Below are 21,537 nucleotides of genomic sequence, written 5' to 3'. Positions count from 1 at the left end.
AGTAAAGCCGCCGGTATGCCATCCCCAGTGTCCCCGAAGTTGTCTCCTGGCAGCGCTGGCAGCTATTCCTCCAGCAGCTCCAGCCAGAGCAGCAGCTCCTCAGTTACCATCCCTCAGCGCATCCACCAGATGGCTGCCAGCTATGTGCAGGTCACCTCCAATTTCCTCTTCGCCACTGAAGTATGGGACCAGGCTGAGCAACTGGCCAAAGAGCAGAGAGGTGGGACAAATGATCTATATAATAAAAATGACCCTGACTATGACTGACCCAAAGCACCTCCTTTTGAATGTAAACTTGATGTCCCAGTTACACAAGATCTGCATATGGGTGACAAATATGCTCAAAACTAAAGGTCAAATTACTATTACTAAATTTAGGAAAAAACTATTATAATCACTAAATAAATCGCAGGCAAAAACATATGAGATCTTAACGTATCTGATCGTTCACATTCTTGTCACATGCCCTCAAATTGGATGTGCATCTGATCTAGGACCACATAAAATGAACCTAAATCAAGCTTGTCCACACATCTCTGAAAAACGAAAAAAAAATAATTGTCACATTTAAAGACAGGGTTATACATAGGGCTGGGAGATATTGTAAAAAAAAAAAAACTCTATTCCTACAATATAGTAGCAAATCTCAATTTAAAAAATGTTTTTTTATTTTGTTCTCACCCAACAACTGACAAAACGGGTTTATTCACTGAATACAATGCTCAGCTGACAAATCAGAGCTGCTGTGGTTTACGTCCCTGCAACGCATGGTTGTATTCTATGGAGGTGCATGTCAGGCTATAAAGTAGGGAGCGCAGATACACATAAGGGTACACTTAGACTTTGCTGTATATTCGACACAGAAGTATAAATTGGCCTTAAAGGAGAACTCTGGTGTAAATCGACTTTCATTGTATTAAAGCATGATTTAAAAAGTACTTACCTTTGTTGAATAGCCCACCTCCGTTCTCCCGCAGTTATTTTGAGATCCAGTATTTTGTGCACTTTATAGGCAAATAGGCTTTTACAATAGATGTTACAGGGCATGCCTTGTTCCTGTAGATACATTTATTACAATGTTATTTAGGCTCAAAATTGCTCCACACTTCATTGGTAGAATCCAGAGAACCCTGAGATTTAAAACGAGGCATTAATAACTAGAAAACTGCACAAGAAGTTTATTAAAAGCCACTGTTTACATCCCATAGCTTGGGTAAATCTCCGGCCACCGCCATCTTAAATTTCAGTCACAATAAGTCAACCATTGAGCATGTTTATGTAATGTTTATGTAATTTGTTGTTTGTTCTTAGAATTTTAATATCGATAGTAACCAGATATTTTCAGCCTCAGCTGGAATTAATGCATTTCCAAGAAATTAATTTTGCAATCTGCTCAACTATCCTACCTATTAATTCGTGCTTGACTGTTGACTTATTGTGACCCTAAATTTAAGATGGTGGCACCCGGAGATTTACCTACGCTACGGGATGAAAACAGTGGCTTTTAATAAACTTCTTGTGCAGTTTTAAAGTTAATAATGCCTTGTTTTAAATGTCAAAGCTCTCCTAATTCTACCAGTGAAGTGTGGAGCAACTTTGAGCCTAAATAATGGTGGCAAAAGCGATTTATCTGCTGGGGCAAGGCATGCCCTGTATCATCCATTTTAAAAGCCTGTTTGGACAAAGTGCATAAAATACTGGATCTCAGAAAGAAGCAGAAGAAAACAGAGGTGGGCTATTCAACGAAGGTAAGTATTTTTATCACGTTTTAATACACCCAAATTCCATTTTACAACAGAGTTCTCCTTTAAGGCATAAAGGAAATTCAGACTTGTCATTTCTGCCTGTTAGTGAATGAACCAGTTTAGCAGGTGCACCTGATATACTGGTTGATGATGAAACTGTACACATATTACACACCAACAAAGTGAACTTTTACTCGTTTTACTCTTATCCACTTTCCATTAGTCACCCTCATTAATAAGAGTTACAACATGCCAGATTAATTACTTTGAATTAAAATAGACAAGGTAAACAGATCTGGATATTTCAGTTAATATACGTTACTTCAAATTTGTATGTTTGAACTTTGGTGTGTTTTGCTTTTTTACAAAATGCATTTGCTTCTTCAGATGGTTTAGGTTTTCTGGCTTGGTCCACATGGTGTGCACTTTATTAGCTTGATGCTGACGTAACTGACAAACTGCCATTGTCCTTGCACCAAAAAAAAATCGAAACATTTTCTGATTTTTATTTTTTTTCCCTCTTCCTCTCTATTAGAGTTCTTCGCTGAGCTGGACAAGGTGATGGGCCCGCTGCTCTTTAACACCAGCACAATGACTGAACTGGTGCGTTTCACTCGGCAGGGCCTCCACTGGCTACGACTCGACGCCAAGCTCACGTCATAAAAGCCTCGCGTCCCCCGCCTCCCCTGCATCCGCGCTCCTCTACACTTCCACTCAACACTCTCAGACTTGATCTGCCTCAGACATATCTGTGACACTGTGTCCATTTTCTTACACCAGCTTGCCAAAAAACTAAACAAAACAAAAAAAAAATAACACAGCTATTAGGAGCTCCCCACCACACTCTCCTTGACCCCTTATAAATATTCATGAGGAGGGAGGCAACCAAGTGCACATTAATCAACTGAGCATTCTTAGGCTGCGATTGTCCTGTCCACATTATTGGGTCTTTTTGGGCCAAAAAAGGAAAAGCCATTTTTTCAGTTTTCTTACCTTGGCCTCTTTTTTTTTTTTTTTTTTTTTTTTTTTTTTTTTTCCTCTGCTTAGTTTTTTTTTTATTTATTTTTTTTATCTCTTACAGCTGTGAACAACCATGAACAATACTATGGACTTTTTATGGCTTTTTTTTGTTTGTTTTTTAGTTTTTGTTTTGTTTTAACCAAAGTACCTCCCTTTAACCAAAGGTGCTTTAAAACGAAGGGTTTATCCTTTTATCTTTTTTGTGCCTTGTATATGATATACAGGAAGCTAGGAGATACTGTGCTGTGTTTATCCACAGGAGTGGATCCTGAAGCAAAGTTGCGTCAGTAGAGGGAGGGGTCTGTGCTGTGGAAAGCTAATGGACGTTAACCGTAATCCGAGAACGCATTCCATTTGGTGTGCAGAGCACATGGAAGCTACGCTGCATCATAGAGAGATATCGTTGCATGCACAAAGAGTATCTGTTGTCTTCGAGGGCGCCAAGCCAACTAGTCATCCCTGTTCGACGTGGCCATGGTCCTTAATGGTCTGCAAGTCCGATGATGTGGAACGTGTCAGCAGGTTTTTATATTTTGCATCGCCTTGTTGACCAAAAGGACACTAAACATCATATCATATCTTTTTTTTTTATTTAATTTATATTTTTCACTTTGCTCCTAGTTGTCTGTACATTGCTGGTCATTAATTAATCTTTCAGAGTTCTAACACAATATATTGTTCATTGTAACTTGTTCATGCTGGCCAAGGCTTTTAGAATTTTAGGGGACTCTTAGCTAACTCTCCATTTAGTTCCCCCCCCCCCCTAAGCACAGGAGTATTTTATTCACTCAAGTACCTGGCCCAAAATATATATCTATAAATATAAATATATTTTATTTAGATAGAGAAAATTAGCTTTGTTCAAAATTGCATTTTCACTTGCAGTTTGCTAGTATTTTTTGTTTGTTTGTTTATTTGAATACAGGGTTGTAATATGAGATGAGATGTATTTCTATTGTATATGAAATGTCATATTTAAATATTTAAAAGTCAAGTCTTGAGGTTCCCTTTATAGCTTCATAGTCATTTGTGTACTACAAATCATTTAAAGGAAAGAAGTCATCTAAGGAATATATTTGATACATACTGTTGAAATTTACAGTTTATATACGTATACAAAAACGCAGTATATTTCAGGTTGAAGTTGTTGGAACTAATGGGAGCCTGTCCAGAAATACAAGCAGTTTTACGATCGTATTGTTCCATAGCCGTCTTCTCATTTTTCTGAAGTGTTTGCAGTATGTTGGCCGTCCTGGGCTGAAAGTTCAGTAGAGTAAACCACTTGTGATGGTACAGTAATAAGAAAAGAAGTGGATTTAATGTCTCTTTAAGATTGAAGTTTTTTGGGTTCAGTCCGCAGTGGGTATTAAATGCTGGAAATCTACCATTTCTTGCACTAGAAACTTTTTATTTCATTGGCTCCCTGTTTTTTCTGTAGGGACAAACTGTTATTTCTTCTTGCACTCGTTCAGAGATTCAGAGTCGAGGAAGAAATCTGTCTATGCAGAATTTTTAGTTTTTCCTCTTTCCCTTTTCCTTTCACAGTCCTCATAACAAACATGGGCCGTAAGTTCAGCATCAGTAATTCAGTGCTGTTTCAGGTTTAGTTTTCATATTCGTATTTCAAGTATTGCACATTGACTTTAAACTTTGGGTTTGGTTAGATTAATGTAAGGATTCTTCCTATGTATGTTTTATAAAAAGACAATTCTGGCCAAGAATACACTGACATGTAACAAGTCATGGGAAAAGAAATATTAGTATTGTGTCCTATGGGAGCTAAAGGACACTGCACTGACCTAAGAGATATGCATGTGGGGTCTCTTGCATTATCATATGTAAGGCTGCAACGATTAGTCAATATAATCACCAATGTTGATTATTTAAATTTGTCAACTACAGATTTCATTGTCGACTAATCATTAATTTGTAACAACAGTACTGTATATCACAAAATGTTGGGGACAAGCGCAATGGGAGATAAAGTCACTTGTCTGTTCACAATAACAATTCTAGACAATGGAATGGAATGGATGGGCCATTCCATTTTCTTAAGATTTGTGGGAACTGAACATAATTTGATCTACAGGGAACATGTAACAGAAGGCGCCACCGGCAATTGCCACTGTGCAGTCCACTGTGGGTGGTAATTACCGATAATGCCTTCTGTTACATGTTCCCTGTAGATCAAATTATGTTCAGTTCCCACAAATCTTAAGAAAATGGAATGGCTCATCCATCAGGCTTCACATGCACTTGGCTGCCTTGCCAAAGTTTCAAGTCCTACAGGAGTGGCTTCCCAAGTTTTCCCTTAAGATATTTCTTTACTCATTTACATTTTGCTCTCCCATGACTGGTATGTCAGTGTATTTAAGGTTTACCTCCACAGACTGTTGAATAATATATGCAGGCGCACAGCGTTTTCTGTCTGTTCAAGATCCACAATCCATGATCAAGACAATTTTCACTGCTTGGTTTAGTAGTGAAATTACCGAGATTAATAAATGTCTGGATCAGGCAGATCGATAGCACCGTTTTACTGTTAAGGTACATCTGGAGCAATGAACTTGGATAAATTGTCTTTTTATATATTATACTTGTTTAGTATGTATTTGCATTGCGATTCAAGACCATTACTAAGAGCCCACTGATTTTTGTGACTTGCGTATCAAATTAACTTATGCACTACTTTCATATATTTTATTTTTTCTTTTCCTATTAAGTAGAGGTTCCAGGGTGAAAAATAACTACAGTTGAATTTGATACATCACAAAAAAATGTTCACGCCATGTTTATTTGGCATGTTTTTATTTCTAGCTGGGTTGTTTTAGGGTTTTTTTTTAAGCTATTTTTAATAGGACTGCTTTTAGATGAATAATTCTCTTATTATTACGATTATAAACCAGGGTAAGACAACTCTTTTCTGACATCCTCTATACAATAAAAGAGCAAAACACTTGCATGTTTCTATTTAAATACTACACTGTACAAATGTACATAATGTCTTTTAGGGTAAATTTTTATGGCCGTTTAACATTTGTATTAAGTTGTAAATAGAATGTGAATATTATACGCATTTTTCATTACTGAAATTTTTATTTCTTCCTCTTTGGTTGACACTTTGGACTCGACACTGTACGTACGGCGCTCTGTGTGGGGTTTCTTTTTGTTTACGTTTTCTCGTTGCTTCGTTTTCTGCCACATCCGTTACTGTCCTGTTCTTTTCTACAGCTTTGATCATGTCGCTGCGTGTTTTTTCTCATGGAAATCCGTAGAAATGATTAGTATGTTTTGTGTACTATATGATGGAGTCGTCATTCAGTTGATCTCTGTTTTCGAATCCTGTTAAAATGAGATGATGTTGGCAGTTGGTCGTGAGGAGGTCCCGCTGTAGGACCACTGTAGCCTGTGTTCTCCTCTGAGCTGTTGCCGAGGTGTTCTATATGTTGATCTGGTCTCGATGTGTATATGTCGTACTCATTTCGTGATCCGCGAGAGGGCAGATTAGATTATCTTGGCGAAAAAGGTCGGTTCAGTATAGTCCAAATCAATTTAGTTTTAAAGTATTACAAAGAGATTGACGAGAGAAATTTTACATATATATTATGGATGCAATATGATTTCTGAGATAATGGTACTCCCATGAGCCTTGATTATCTTCACTTGTAATTTAAAAACTTTTTTTTTTTTTTGTGAAGTGAGTATTACTGGATACTAATGGGTTTTCCGAGTCTGTTGCGAATATTCTTTGTATTTTGCTGTATTGAGAATAAAATATATGATCAAGTTTCTTGTTTTTGTTTTTTGTTATAGAATCAGAAATGTCTATACTTTTAGTAGTGACATCATACTTTTATATTCTACTCACATGCGGGACATTTCCAACACAAAAATTGTGAATAATTACATCACAAATATATTTAAGTAACATTTATGGAGATGCAGATTTCATTTTCCAGCAGGACTTGGCAAACTGCCCACACTGCCAAAAGTACCAATTGGTCTAATATAATATTCTAATTTTCTGATACACTGATTTTTGGCTTTTCATTGGCTGTAAGCCATAATCATTAACAATAAAATAAATAAATGCTTAAAATGGATCACTCTGTGTGTAACACATCTATATAATATATTAGTTTAACACTTTGAACTGAATTACTGAAATAAAGTAACTTTTCAATGATATTATTTTTTTTTTTAGATGGACCTGCACTAACAACATTGGGTCCCACAGCAACCACCACTGGGAAATCATAGCAATAATCATGCCATAGTGTAGCATCTATGTAGCATCCATTAGTAACTCTGGTCATTAGAAATCCGAAATCCTCCCCCTGTGCCTCACGTAAATCATATTGTAGTGCAGTGTCTCTCTTGATCCTCAATTTGTTTGTAAGAATTTTTGGGCCTGAAAATCAGCTAATTTTAAGATGATATCTGTGGTTAAAAGCATTGTACATAAAAATAAAAAATGCAAGAATGATCTAAAACTTAAAAACAAACATATTGTACCTACATTTACACGTTAGTGTTGGTATTGTCAACAAACACTGGTTGCTGTTAACACACAAATCCAGATTCCTCCAGGGCTTAGCTATCTGTTATTTGTGTGAACTTGTGGCCTTCTATAATCCTCCTTGCTCACTCTGGCTGAGGGTTCAGGCTTTCTGCTCATACCGAGAGTGAGGAAATCTGCAGCAGGTCAAAGGCCATTTTACTGCAGCTTCCAAACAGTGGAGCTCTGAGATAAACCCTGTTTGTGCCTGTTTGTACAACTGTGCCCAAAATCATGTCTATGCAGTGCCATTTTGCTTGTTTTTTTTTTTATATTGTTTGCCTCTTTATATTTTCCAAAATACTGTGGATATGTGCATTCAAAAGGCCACATCATTTTGTTAATGATGTCTAATCACAACTTTATTTGCATATAAAATCATGATTTATAATGAAATCTAGAAAGGAAATACCTGTGCTAGCAATGCAAAAAAATAAAGTTTAGTAAAAAATAGAAAAAGATAAACATAAAAAAAATGTAATACAGACTAGATTAATAAAAAAAAACAGACAGGTTCATAAATAATCAATAGTCATATTACCCTGTTATTGCAATTTTATAACCTGCTTTTACTACATTGTTGTTACAATGTAATTACTGTTCATTGTCACTACAGTTGTGCAGTTATAGATAGATAGATTGTAAGAGACTTTAGTAATGCATTTGGATAGATAGATAGATAGATAGATAGATAGATAGATAGATATGCATTTGTTATTACCATGTCATTACTGTTATTAACATAATACAGTTGCGCAGCTGAGGATAGATAGTGTAAGAGACTATAGTAATGCATTTGTATAGATAGATAGATAGATAGATAGATAGATAGATAGATAGATATGCATTTGTATTGAGATGGATGGATGGATGGATACAGAGTGTGAGAGATTAGTAATGCAGATGGATGGATGGATGGATGGATGGATAAATAATAAGTTAATTAGTTTTTAAGTTATTGATATTGAACATAGCTTTACCCTCTACAGTTACTGTAACTATAACTGATTCTCCTTAAGAAGATTTCATTAGTATTTTATATATAGATATATAAGGTCATGTATGGGCCTAGAGTGGGTGTACTATTTTCTTATGATAAAAAGGTAAGAATGGAAATACCATTGAAAGCTGCTTGGCAGAGCCTGCATTGCAGCTGCATAGCATTACTGAAAAACCCTTAAAACCCTTTGCATTGCTCTGCGCTGCAAATGCTCTTAAACGTAATTAGGTTGCTTTAGTCCACACTGTGCCTCTATAGATGCAAACTTAGGACATTAACCAAATCAGGGTGGATTTGTTTCTGTGACTTTTTTTTTTCATAGTGCAGTGTAAAATATGAGGCCTACTGACTTACATCTGACATAGTTTACATTTCTGTTCTAGTCACGTTCTGCCGATATGTTTACAGAGCCTCGGGTAGGTTATTTAAGCCTTCCGCTGTAAATGACGCCAAACGTGAAATCAAGTAAGTGCAATTTTTAACCACGTGAGAGTACACAAGTATTTTTTAACATAAAATGTACCACACTATATATCAAAGTTACATTTTTACCAAAAAATCTAATTTATACAAAAGTAGAGTTATTAATTTGGCTTAATTAGATTCATGGTCGAGCTACTAGCTAGTATGGTTAATATGCAGGTCAACAAAGGGGGAAGTAGTTAAATAATAATAGTACTTTTCAAATATAACATTTTTGTTTTTACTTTAAAATTCAACTGTTCAGTCATTCTTACAGTCATTTGTTCATCATGGTTAATACAGAAAGGGCTATTTGCCTTTTAAAATTCCCTACCATGGATCTACAATCAGGATGTAAATACTTGGCACAAGAAGAGGCCAATCAGAATGCTCTCTTAATCACACTCTTTCTTCATCAGTCACTTACGCCAGCATCACACTAAACGACTTTTTGCGTCGTCAGTCATTGTACTGTTCACACTATACGGCTGGTTGTGCTGTAATCGAGAGTCCTTTAGTTGTTAAAACTTTCACAATACATGACTTAATTTTTTGGTGAGGGAAATCGCAGACTCACCTGACTGCTCTCCAGAAACATGTTTCGTCATGAGAACACACCAGAACTAAACACATGAGAATTAGCTATGTCATGCCAGAGAATCTCTATAGTGAAGAATACGCTCTTGAAGTGAGTCCAACATGAATGGGTTCATATTAAGCACTTGAGCAAAATCAGAGTTTATAAACGTCTGATCGTTTTTGTACTGAAACGTACTTATGTCCCCAACACAGTTTTAAAATATGTACTTATGTCCTCAACAAATGTTTCAGTAGCACGGACATAATTTTTTATAATTTTGAACTCCAGTTATAAGCCTTTTAAACATGCTGTACCTGTATCTCCAAGATCAGTTCGCCAGCCAATCAGCTTACAGTTGCAGTGTAAACCTGTTTTCTGTAGATAAACTGAAATATACTGGCATGCTTTCTTCGCTTTTTTAGTAAAATACATTAGTCTACTTTCTAAAATTAAAGAAATACTCAGAAAGATTTTTAGCTTTGAGCTCCATTCACCCCATTCATAGAAGACTCACTTGCAGTTTCCCTATAGAGTTTTACCGTAATCTAATTTATAGATATAGTTATAACAGAGGGAGCAGAGAGTGATCAGGCTCTCCATAAATGGCTCTGGTAACGTAGGGAATGTGTTATGGACTTGTGGTTCTCTCTTTCTCCGTAATTCCATTGGCTTTATTTAGCCGCTGCTCTTGACTCCTAGTCGCTGACTCTGATATCTAGCATGCCAAATATTTGCCAGGCGTCGGAAATCAGGCGGTTGGCGATCAGTTGGCGATGGGTAGGCGACCATCTTTCAGTAGTTCACACTAAATGACTGGCCGAGCACCAAGTGATCCCAGATTTGCCTTTGAGCAGAGTTTTTGATGCAGTCATCGAAAAACTGTTGGCGAAAATTGTTTCATGTCAGCCTGGCATTACGCCTAATTTACAATGTCCTGATGGGCCTTGAGGATATGTTATCAAAATACAAATGAATACCGGTAGTCGCTGGAGAGGTAGGGTGTCTGCACATACAGCTGTGGAAAGAGACCACATAAAAATTATGAGTTTCTTTGATTTTACCTAATTGAAAACCTCTGGAATATAATCAAAAGTGAGATGGATGATCACAAGCCATTCAACCAAGCTGAACTGCTTGAATTTTTGCACCAGGAGTGGCATAAAGCTATCCAAAAGCAGTGTGTAAGACTGGTGGAGGTGAACATGCCAAGATGCATAAAAACTGTGATTAAAAACCAGAGTTATTCCACCAAATATTGATTTCTGAACTCTTAAAACTTTATGTATATGAACTTGTTTTTTTTATTATTTGAGGAATGAAAGCTCTGCATCTTTTTTGTTATTTCAGACATTTCTCATTTTCTGTAAATATGTTTATTTGGAATTTGGGAGAAATGTATGTAGTTTATAGAATAAAACAACAATGTTCATTTTATTCAAACATATACCTATACATAGCAAAATCAGAGGAACTCATTCAGAAACTAAAGTGGTCTCTTAATTTTTTTCACAGCTGTATAAGGTGACTGTTCGTGCACTAATGTTATTTTTTGCTTAGCGGTTGTTTTAACTTCTTTTTACTTTAAAAATAAGCAACATTTTAAAAATTAAAGTGTTTTAATTCAATAATAATAATAATAATTTAATCAAATTAAGATGTTAAAAAATCATAATTTATTATAAATTAAGTATATTTGATTGCACTCTGTCAATATGTAAGTTTTCTCATGATGAGTCTTCCTTTACCTTTAAAAATTAACTTCACTATTGGTAAAACGAAATCTGTGTGAAATTGTTGTTTGGTGTAACGCTCTTTAATCATTGCTTTACCTTTATTATAAACCCCATTAGCCCCGCCCTACTGCTCGCTGATTGGCTCGTGCTCCAGTTCTACCTCTAGAGCTCCTCCTCTCTGTGCTGGAGGTGCAGCTCGAGCTCGTGCTGAGGTTTGGGTTGTTGTGCCTGAGGGGAGAAACAGCGCGGGGGGAGAAGAGTTCAGAAACCGGTCTGTTCTTCACTTCTTCTCCGCAGAGTGGACACCTGTGAGAGCGGGGAACACCGCAGCGGAGCGGAGCTGGAGCTCAGTGGAGCTACAGGTGAGTAATAAAGGAAGCGCTGTGTGGGAAAAGCTGCTGCTGGTGCGGCTGCTGGTGATGGTGGTGGTGATGGTGGTGGTGTTGCTGGTGTGAGTTTCGGTCTCCAACGGCTCTCAGGTGTCTCTCTCTCTCTTTCTCTCTCTCTCTCTCTCCTCCTGGTCAGACCGACCCAGAGCTGCTGGAGCGGAACGGACAGTAAAAATAGAAATAGAAATAAACCGCCGTGAAACGCTTTTACAGTTAAAATGTGTTTATTTAAGACCTTAACACATTTTACTCTAAACAAACTGTTCTAACTGTGTTACACAGGTTTAGTGGTTTAAACCATGTTTTGCAACTGTTGTCTTAAACTCTTAACGTTACACAAGTCTCTCTTTAGAAAGGCGCCCTTTGACCACAACACGCAGACATGCTAACCTAACTAGTTTTCTAAAGTAAAAACAACAACAGCAAAAAAAAAAAAAAAAAACCTGTTTCCTTTCATTCAGTGTGAACCTGGACAGCCCTAGGATATTATATAGTAACCTAACCTCACTTTCTTCACTGTGGAGAACAAGGAAAAAAATTGATTATTTCGCACCAACACAGCACAAAATGAGCTAAAAATGTATAACTAAGTGGACTAACTAACTAACTCTGGAAAGACGTTAAGCTTTAAAGCTTGGTGTTCGCTATCTTACCTGTTTAAGGTGAGACTAAAAGCTAAATACATTAGGGTTTAGAATATACTACAGCTCTGGAAAAAATAAGAGACCACTTAAAAATGATGAGTTTCTATTTTTTTACCAAATTAAAAAACCTCTGTAATATTATCAAGAGGAAGAAGATGAATGATCACAAGCCACCAAGCTGAACTGCATGAATTTTTTTGCACCGGGAGTAGCATAAAGTTATCCAAAAGCAGTGTGTAAGACTGATGGAGCAGTACATGCCAAGATGCATGAAAACTGTGATTGAAAACCAGGGTTACTCCACCAAATATTGATTTCTGAACTCTTAAACCTTTATGAACATGCATCTTTGCATTATTTGAGGTGTAAAAGCTCTGCATCTTTTTTGTTATTTCATCCATTTCTCATTTTCTGCAAATAAGTGCTCTAAATGACAATATTTTTATTTGGAATGTTGTCTGTAGTTCCTAGAATAAAACAAAAATGTTAATTTTACCTATACCTATAAATAGCAAAATCAGAGAAACTGATTCAGAAACTGAGGTGGTCTCCTAATTTTTCACTTAATATTGTATATACTATGTATATCGTTTTTCTTAAATTTAAATATAAAATCTTAATGTTTTGCTATTTTTCATTTTGACATTTAAAAGTGAATTCGCAATTTGTGTGTATTTGAGAATCCCGCCAGCTGCAGAGAGGTGGGATATCTGCAAATACATGGTGACTTTGCTTTAATGTTATTTTTTTCTTTTTTTATTCTTTTTTTTAATAAAATTGAAACCCTACAAAATATTTTGTCTGTAAAATTTCTGTTTTGGCAAGGAGTTTCTCCAAATAGATATTCCTATCTATTTTATTTCTCGTCATTTTATAGTTTATTTTTTATTTTAATTTATCAGTTGTCAGAGTGTTTTACGACTGGTTGTACCATGATTAAGTTTCAAGTTGGGTCCCTTGTTGGTTGTAGCTGTTACCTGTTGGTAAGAGAAGAAGGTGGGAGTAGCAGCTAGATACATGTAGCGTTCCTCATATTCTATAGTCTAATCTTTATGTAGTCTACGTCTGTGCTGCTGTGCTCTTTTTTAAATACGTGTCTCTACACAGCTCACTGAATTATGCAGTGTAACCGTTTGGCCTAGTAATATCTGTATGTTTAATTTAGAGTTGGAAAAATGGCAAAATTGGGGTGCATTGTTGAGAGGAAATTAGACACCGTGGTTTTGTCCTGGTGCTGAAACCCAATCACTTCTGCTGCCTCCCAGCGTCCTCAGTGTCTTACATGCACACACGTGATTCTGTTTTATAAACAACACCATACTTGTACCTGTAAGACAGTATTTTTAAACCCTGTTCCTGCAGGCTCTGTGCACAGCACGTTTTAGTGTTTTACCTGCTCCCAACACACGTGATTCAAACAGTCAGCCCAATAACAGCCTAATATTGAGTTCAAGTGGGTGTGTTAAAGCTGGAAAAACTCTAAAATGTGCATAGCATTGGGCCTCCCGCACCAGGGTTGAGAAACTTAGCTGTAGAACAAGGGTTGGAAACCGGCCGTACACACTTTTTACACATGTATAATAAATGCATGTGCATGGTAAACTGCTGCAATGGCCATTTGATGTCTGATGAACTGGTGTGCATCAGCCTAGGATGCACCAATCAACTCTGTATTGAGTATTTACCAATACAAAGTACTGGCCCAACACTAGTGCTACAGTATGTGTCTTGTTCCATTGGTGTGGTGTGGGTAATGTTTGTTTTTGTCTCTAATTGAGCACAATTCAATCATAATAAAAAGTATAATGAGTGTATAATGATGTTCAATTACTATTTAATGTAGCAAAATTGTCATTAGCATCGTTCAACATATTTTAAAACATGCATATTTTTGCACATTTAAATGTTTCACATTGGATATTTATGTGAATGAATTACATTACACAAAAATTGTATACCTCCATTTTTGTTTTGTTTTTTCACTTTTTTACATATGACTAACTTGTAAAAAGAATGGCGTGTGAATGTTGTGTCAGAATTTCATGGTGCATGGACCAACCTAAATGCTGAAAAAATTACTTTTAATAAAATATTTTACATTGACTTTGATTGTTTTATATGATTAGACAGTGTTCAAATCATTTCAATACTGGTTGTCATGTTGGTTAACTTTGTGAACAATTAGCAACTTGATATAGTATATTATCTGAATGACCTAGTTCTGATTTTTTTTAATAACCCTGTTACAGTTGTGTACTCGATGTGGATTGGTCATACCAACATCTGACCCATTGCATGAGTTCAGTGTCAGTGGGGTTAGTGTCATCATAAAAACACGAGACCTGTAAAAGGCAAATGAAGCAAGTATGACATAATATTGTTATATAGACCTTTTCTACCTTGGGTGTGGTTGTTTTTATTAACAACAGTCATTTATGTCCTTTTATGACTTTATGTTGTACATTGTATGCTCAAATGTTAATCAAATCGACTCATACCAGCTTTTATTGTTGTTATACTAATTTTTACAGTATTGCAATACATGTTTTAGATTCAGAGTAACCCCCGACCCTCACCTCTCTGCCTTAATGTTACTTTTTGCATTCTCTAAAAGAGCTTCACACATTATCTGGGTTGCTTTATTATCAAGTTTTGAAAGAAATGTAAGTTATAGCTAAAATGTCAACCTTCGGAACAGTGGGTTTAACATCTGCTATTAGAAAAATATGTATTGTTAATGTTAGGGAAACATTCCTGATTAGCTGCAGAGAGATAAAAATGTCAGTTGATGAGATCTACTTTGATCTACTATCAGTTTAAACAGTACTAGTTAAGATTTACCTTAAGTCTCTGATTAATCTAGAATTCTGTACGCTAGAATTCTAGTTGTACACTAAATATGTTCAGCAAGTGATTTAGAATGGACTTTACACACAGCTTATGATCCAACTTAGGTTCAGCAAAGGCTTTTTGTGAATGAACATTGAGGTTTTAGTAAAAGAAAACGAGTAAATAAGCACAGGCTTTTTGAGGACTTGTTTGCTTGCAACAGTGCTCAGTCTTAGTCTGGGGTTTTAATAAAAACTGTTCTCAATGTGATGAGTACTTCTGCCAGGTTTAGCAATATTCAGTGAGCAGTGTAGAATTTGTAGTAGCATTTCCAGAGAATAATACTTCTGTTCACAATGACTTAATATAAAAAAAGAACACCAGTATTCTAAAATTGAGCATTCTAAGATTACATCTTTTGGATGAGCAGGCATGTTTAAGGATGGAAACAGTGTACTTGTTGCATGTTTATACTTTTAATCAGTCCAGAATGTTAGTGTTAGAATTGCAGTTGGCTCATTTAGAGATGAAAAAAACATTAACATCTTCATAGTAGAGAATCCTGCTGTTGAAAACAGTGATCATGTGATATACAATAATTACTGTTAATCAAGAGTGCTTCATTTGAAGTGATTAGTCATTCTTTACATGCTTCTCTTTCCTCACTCTTTACGTGCGACCTATTGTTGCCAGTAAACCATGCGTGTGCCAATTTTGGAAACAGGAAATATTGACCTCATTGAGTAAATACCCCTTAAGTGTCCAACTGGTTAGGATCGAACATTGTCAGCATTTTCTGAGGCTCGTATATGGATAAACAATTAAATGAAACGTTCACTTTGAGCTTTAGTCTCACAGTATTGGACGGATGTTGCAGTTTGTGTAACAGCAGTGTTTCATTTACGTGAACTTGAGGAAATCTGGTGAATGAATAGTTTATATCAACAGATCCAAGAGAACTCGCTGCTCCGAGTGGCTTGACCTACACTGGAATGTCTTGGTTCATGATGTGAGGACTGTGATTGGACAGGGCTCTTGGTGGGTGCTGTTGATTGGCTGTGGCAAGGTCTGATCTCTGCTGGGGACTTGGGCAGATTGTTTCAGTCGAAAACAATCAAGCATGACAAAGACCCACTGAAGCCCTGTGCTGGAATTTGCTTCATGGGCTTGTTTGCACATGTTGAAGTTCATTAAAAAGTTCATAAAAGTAGGAACACATTGTTTAATAGTAATTAGTAGAACCTGAAAATACGATAACACATGGCATGCACACCATTTATCTTAAAAGGCTTTTTGATTTAAATACTGAGGGACATTGCATTTTAAAGGAGTTATGTAAAAATAGTGTGGAGCGTGATGTATCATGTTAAAAGCATTGCATGTATATCTTAATATCTAATGTGCTGCATTTAATTGTTATTAAAGAACAGTTGTAGCAAAAAATGTATTAGAAAACTACTACAAGTATAAGTATAAAAAACACTCAGGCCAGTTTCCTTTGCTGAGACATGAAGTAGTGCTGCGCTGTTAAAATAGCAATCCACCAAAGTCAGAGTCTAAAGATCGCTAAAAAAGGGCCCTGGCTCTTTTTTGTTGAAAGGCAGGATTATATATCATAAACAGACATTGTGTCAAGTGTTACAAGACCTCCCGTTCATATTGCAACCTGGGCCAGTCTCCTCATTTATTACGTCTCTGGTATGGTGAACCGTGCCAAATGCTAAGGTTTCAAACTTATTGCCCCTGATGAGAAGGTGTGCGTGATGAGCCGTCACCGCGCCTTAAGATATCTGCAGTTCCAGTGATACCGTTGTCACATTAGCTCATAAAAGAGGTATTTACATTACACTGTCATGTGGAATCCCTAGAGTTTATTACATAATTACAGTATACATTCACTGCACACATGGCAGAGTTAGAGATTTGCAGAACAAGTCCACCATTTCTTTGTTACCCTGACATTAGCTGCTTTTAGCAGTGGTTCTAGCATTTTCGTTCCTGCCCTACATGCTTCTGCACTCACTCATTTTTCTGTCTCTCTTTCTCTCCCTTTCTTCCTCTCCCTCGCTCACTCACTCTCACTCTGCATTGGTGCCAGGTAACAAAGTCCAGTGAATGTGGTACTATTGCAGTGCAACAGGCTGAATTGTTTAGTTCAATAGGATTCTCGCCCTCTCTCTCTCTCTCTCTCTCTCTCTCTCTCTCTCTCTTTCTCCCACTGTCTTGATCTCTTCAATACCTGTGTTAATGGGTGGTCTTTTTCATCAGCTGGAATTAAGAAAAGTATTTTAGTGAACCTAATGAGCTCTCTGGAGACATTGCCACACGTTCCTTTACATTAGACCACCATTAGGAGCTTAATAGCAGCCATTATCTTATACAGTATTCAGACCTCACCATAACGGCCTTTGTATCAAACTTCAGAGCCTGAGAAACGGAGCCGGAAAGCTCATCTTCTCTGCTGTAGCCTTTATTGCTGGGGTTAGGTTTCTAATTCTAGCTAGGCTTTGTACAACCCCTCAGGCAACACAGAGGGGAAATTTGCTCAGAATGATGTCCTTAAACACACTCCAGAGAGTTAGCAAACATATGAGGGTCTAAGTCTTTATAATATAACATTTTAATACAAAAATTCTACTTGCCTGATTAGACTGGAGGCCTTTTTAATACATGAAAATGTACAGAGAAGAATTTGTTAGTGTTTTCAGAGCTGGTGAAACTGTATGTGTTTTGCAAGTCAAATTCCTAATGCAACCATGCAAATGCATCTCCTCTTTGACAGGTCATGTATAAAACAAAGTGTTCCTCCTCACTTGTTTGTTACCTGACAGTAGAACCTCAAATCAAAAATGTTGTCTCAGTATGGAAAGGGCAATGTCCTTTCCTGTATTTTAGGCATTTTAGGTGTTAAACAATACAAAAGTCACTATCTCGTTTTTCAGTTTTAAAAGTGCAGTATATACACATCCGCTTGTATTTTTGCATTGTCTTTTTAAAACCTACATAATTCTTTTTTGGAAAAGTGTCATATTGAATATGTAGCTTTAAGAGACTGATGCTCATTTCTGCATTGATGCTGCAATCACAGAAGTGTACTGATACTATGGCTGAATGATTAGTCGTTTTTTTAATTGAAATTGCGATTTGAATAGACTTGATTTTTCAATCATTGGAGTTCCAATTTTGAATTAGCCATTGTAGTCTATATTGTAGTATATTTAAAATTTAAAATTTATTTATTTATTTATTTTTTCATTCCTTGAAATTTAAAAATAAAACTGGCAACTGCATTTAATCTGAAAACCCTGGGAATATTTTATGTATAATTATATTTAATAGATATGTTAACCACTAATACAGGTTTATGGTTTAATGGATTAAAAATAATCACAATTTAAATCGCAATTGCAATATTCTGTGGAAAAATCGCAATTGGATATTTTGCCCAAATTGTGCAGCCCTAACTGGTACCGTGACAGACCCTGCATTCTGAACTTGTTTCTGATTTTTTTTTTTTTTTTACATGAAATTTCTAGCTGATTGCTGGAATCAGTTAATTATATTATAAACAGTATAGGGAAAATATTGTTAAATATATTAAATATATTTTGTAATGTGCTGTAGGCCTGTAATAAAGGGATGAATGTAAATGATCAAATTAAATGAGGTTGAGCGCACAAAGATGAAATATGTTGGGTTTACGCCTTTCTGCAGTCAAATAACAGTCAAATTAATTTTGTGAAAACTTTTTATACTGTCCCAACCTTTTCTGATTTAGGGTTGTATGCTAGACTTTCTCATGGTCATTTAATTGCCTAGTAAGTAATGTTTTAGCAGTCGCTCCTCATAACAAAAAAGAAGTTCAGTTCTTCAGCTATCACTTTATTGTAGGTCAGGAGGGCAGTTAGAGCTGAAGACAGTCCAGAGAATCTTCATTTCTTTATTTTTTTATTTCTTTCACCTCCAGTTCTGAGGTCATCTTATTCCCATAAAAGTGACTGCTGTTTGTTACTGTGCGTGCACGTTGACAGAGCTGGCGGAGAGAGTAAATAATGCATAAGTGAGTGTTCTCTGTCTCCTCTTAATTATTAACAGAGCCTTCAAGCCAAGCAAAAAGGAAAATAACTTCAAGCTTTATCAAAGTTACAAAGCTAAAAGCCTGGGTTGTCTGTGGATCTGTTAACTCTAAAGTCATGTAAATGAGGAGGACATGGAACAAAGGTGAGCCTTGTATTTGATTTGCTTGCTTTTTTTAGCTTGTTATCTTGTTATATTTGTATTATTTCAGTTTGTTAGCATATTCAAATAATCTTAAATGTTTATTTTCAGATAAAATTATAAAAATATAATATTTACTTCATTTCAGTTGTTTTCTGTGTTTTCTGTGACACGAGTTGCTTCGTGCCTGTCAGGTTAGTGTCACTTGATCACATGTCAACATTGGCCAATGTTGTTAATGTAATATGAGAATCTGGAGATGTCTGCCTGCTGAGGTAGGATTAGCTGTCATTTTTTGGTGTGTTTTCAAACACAATTGCAGCAGCAGCAAACTGGATCTGGCAGGCTTGAGGATTCTTTTCCAGCTTCTTAATGTCTTCAAGAATTTCCTGTATGTGTGAAGTTTGCCAGCATTGTGATTGCTGTTGTCAGGAAGTAACTTGTGATATTGTTTCTCTCTCTAAGGATTAGACATTACATAAGGGTGAAAATTAAACTTTGCACTTGATTAAACTATGAATCCTAATTAAACCTGTAGTGTAATACTGTAGTAGGTCTCATAGTAGCGCTGCTAGCATTGCCCTGTGGTCAGAGCATCTTTTTTCCTTGAGGCAATTAAGAAGAATGTCTGGACCTAAAACTAATATTTGCCCACCCAACGTGCAGAACAGATTGTAACTCATAGTGACTCATGACATAATACAGTATGTGTTGGCCGTATTTGTTTTACCTGTGTCAGCTTATCTTGCACATTCCTCTCCTTGTGTAATTACCAGACCTCCAGAGACCCGATAAGGCTTTGGGGAGACTGCCTTGTTGGCATGTCGTGCATTAGGAGGGAAAACTTCCAGCCAGTTCAAATCAGGTGTCTGTCACGGGAATTAATTTTTGTGCAGCCTGGAAATACCTGGATGGATGCCATGTGACAAAAAGAACATGTTAACAAGAAGTTCCAAAGCCAAGGGCTGCAACAAGTCATTTGAGCATTTTTTAACAAGACAACTCAAAACCATGTCCAGGAGTTGTTTTGTGCTGTTATTATCTTCTGCTGTTTGCTGGTGTGTACATGGAAGTTGCAATTAAGAACACCAGCCTTCTGTCAAGGAAATGGGTCATTTCCTCAGCATTTGTTCTTTGTATCCTCTTTTTTTACCTTGCGTTTTATACAATGGACGAGTAATTGTGTTGCTTCTCAGCGTTTGCATGTGGTAGTTGTTTGATTTGAAAATCCTGTTGAAAGAAAAAAAAAATTTATTCTACCCCATAATCAAGATCAACAATTCTCCTGAAATAGCTTTTGTACTTTATCTTAGGGTGTTTTCACACCTGGAGTTCGTTTCTTTGGTCTGGATCAGTTGATGAGTTTGTTTACTCTGTCCTCCATTGCATTGCTTTGACAGCAGAAACAGCATTTGTTTATAGTTGTGGTGGTAATTAGCGTTATCTGGATAATATATATTACATTAAACTGTACTTTATTAGCAGTGTAGTTCAATTAAAAAATAATATTTGATATATGGGTCGGATTGAGACCAGATCACGTTCTCACCACAAGCGATCCACTCCAGAGTTGGTTTGGTCTGCACACCTGCTCAATCAAACCGCACTAAGGGCACAAACAAACCAGAGTCCATTTAAACTGGAACAAATATTGCTGGTATGAAACTAGTATTCCAAACTGACGTTTGCCATGTCTCATGGTAGCTTTAAAAAATGTCACACTGATTTGTGGGATATACATAAATGCATATATATTAATCTTTTTGAAGGAAGATCTTTGAAGTAGATTTGTCTCTCGTCTGCTTTTATATGCTTCATACCACTAAGCCTAAATTCCATTTACTATTTGACCCCCACCATAAGTTTGTTTGAACGTTTATTTAAAAGATTTAATTTTGGCTTTTGTCTTTTTTTTTTACACTTTATCTGACAGCACTAAGGAATTGCACTGTTAAGTTGCTCTCTATTCAGTGTGCCTTTTAGGTCTTACTCCCCTCCTTTCTTTCTCTCACTTGCTTTTACTCTGCCTTGCTTTCTCTATATATGGGCGTTCTCAGTTGGCCTCATTACTCCCTGAAGAGGAACGATTTTCAGGATTTGGGTCTTTTCTTGTGCCCTTTGTGTTGATAAGTCTAGATCTTGGCTCATGACTCATGACTCTGGCTGCTCTGATTCTCCTGAAGCGTGAACGTGTGTTTAAATGGGTAAGGAAGTGTGTAAGTTGTTGTTAGACAAAACTTTGTTCACTGACACCTTTTGAGATTCTGTTTTCACACTCATCGCCCTTGTGTATAGTTGGAGGTGATTTGTGCTGCTTATGTTTTTTGCAGCATTTTTCTAGGGGTGGCACACTGCCGCC

General features: G+C 36.5%; 2 protein-coding genes across 7 annotated transcripts in view; both read left to right on the top strand.

Annotated features, from left to right (window-relative positions):
* The window catches only part of aff4 (AF4/FMR2 family, member 4), a 40,226-nt gene extending 33,674 nt beyond the window's left edge, over positions 1–6,552 (top strand). For all 5 annotated transcript variants that reach the window (XM_049466303.1, XM_049466301.1, XM_049466302.1 and 2 more), the window contains 2 exons: positions 3–220; positions 2,281–6,552. In XM_049466303.1, the coding sequence (XP_049322260.1) occupies positions 3–220; positions 2,281–2,408 (346 nt within the window). In that variant the 3' untranslated portion in view covers positions 2,409–6,552. The remainder of the gene's footprint in view (positions 1–2; positions 221–2,280) is intronic.
* Positions 6,553–11,292: 4,740 nt separating this feature from the next.
* shroom1 (shroom family member 1) overlaps positions 11,293–21,537 on the top strand; it is a 39,062-nt gene continuing 28,817 nt past the window's right edge. Inside the window, exon 1 of one of the 2 annotated variants that reach the window (XM_007247027.4) lies at positions 11,293–11,460. The gene's annotated coding sequence lies outside the window, so the exon portion shown is untranslated. Of the gene's footprint in view, positions 11,461–19,086; positions 19,182–21,537 lie in introns of those variants that run through there. The other variant, XM_022667328.2, reaches the window with a different exon arrangement.

This window comes from Astyanax mexicanus, chromosome 17, assembly GCF_023375975.1.
Source record: "Astyanax mexicanus isolate ESR-SI-001 chromosome 17, AstMex3_surface, whole genome shotgun sequence".
Taxonomy (NCBI): Eukaryota; Metazoa; Chordata; class Actinopteri; order Characiformes; family Acestrorhamphidae; genus Astyanax; species Astyanax mexicanus.
The sequence above is the reverse complement of the archived record's forward strand: the minus strand, read 5'-3'. Positions and strand labels throughout refer to the sequence as shown.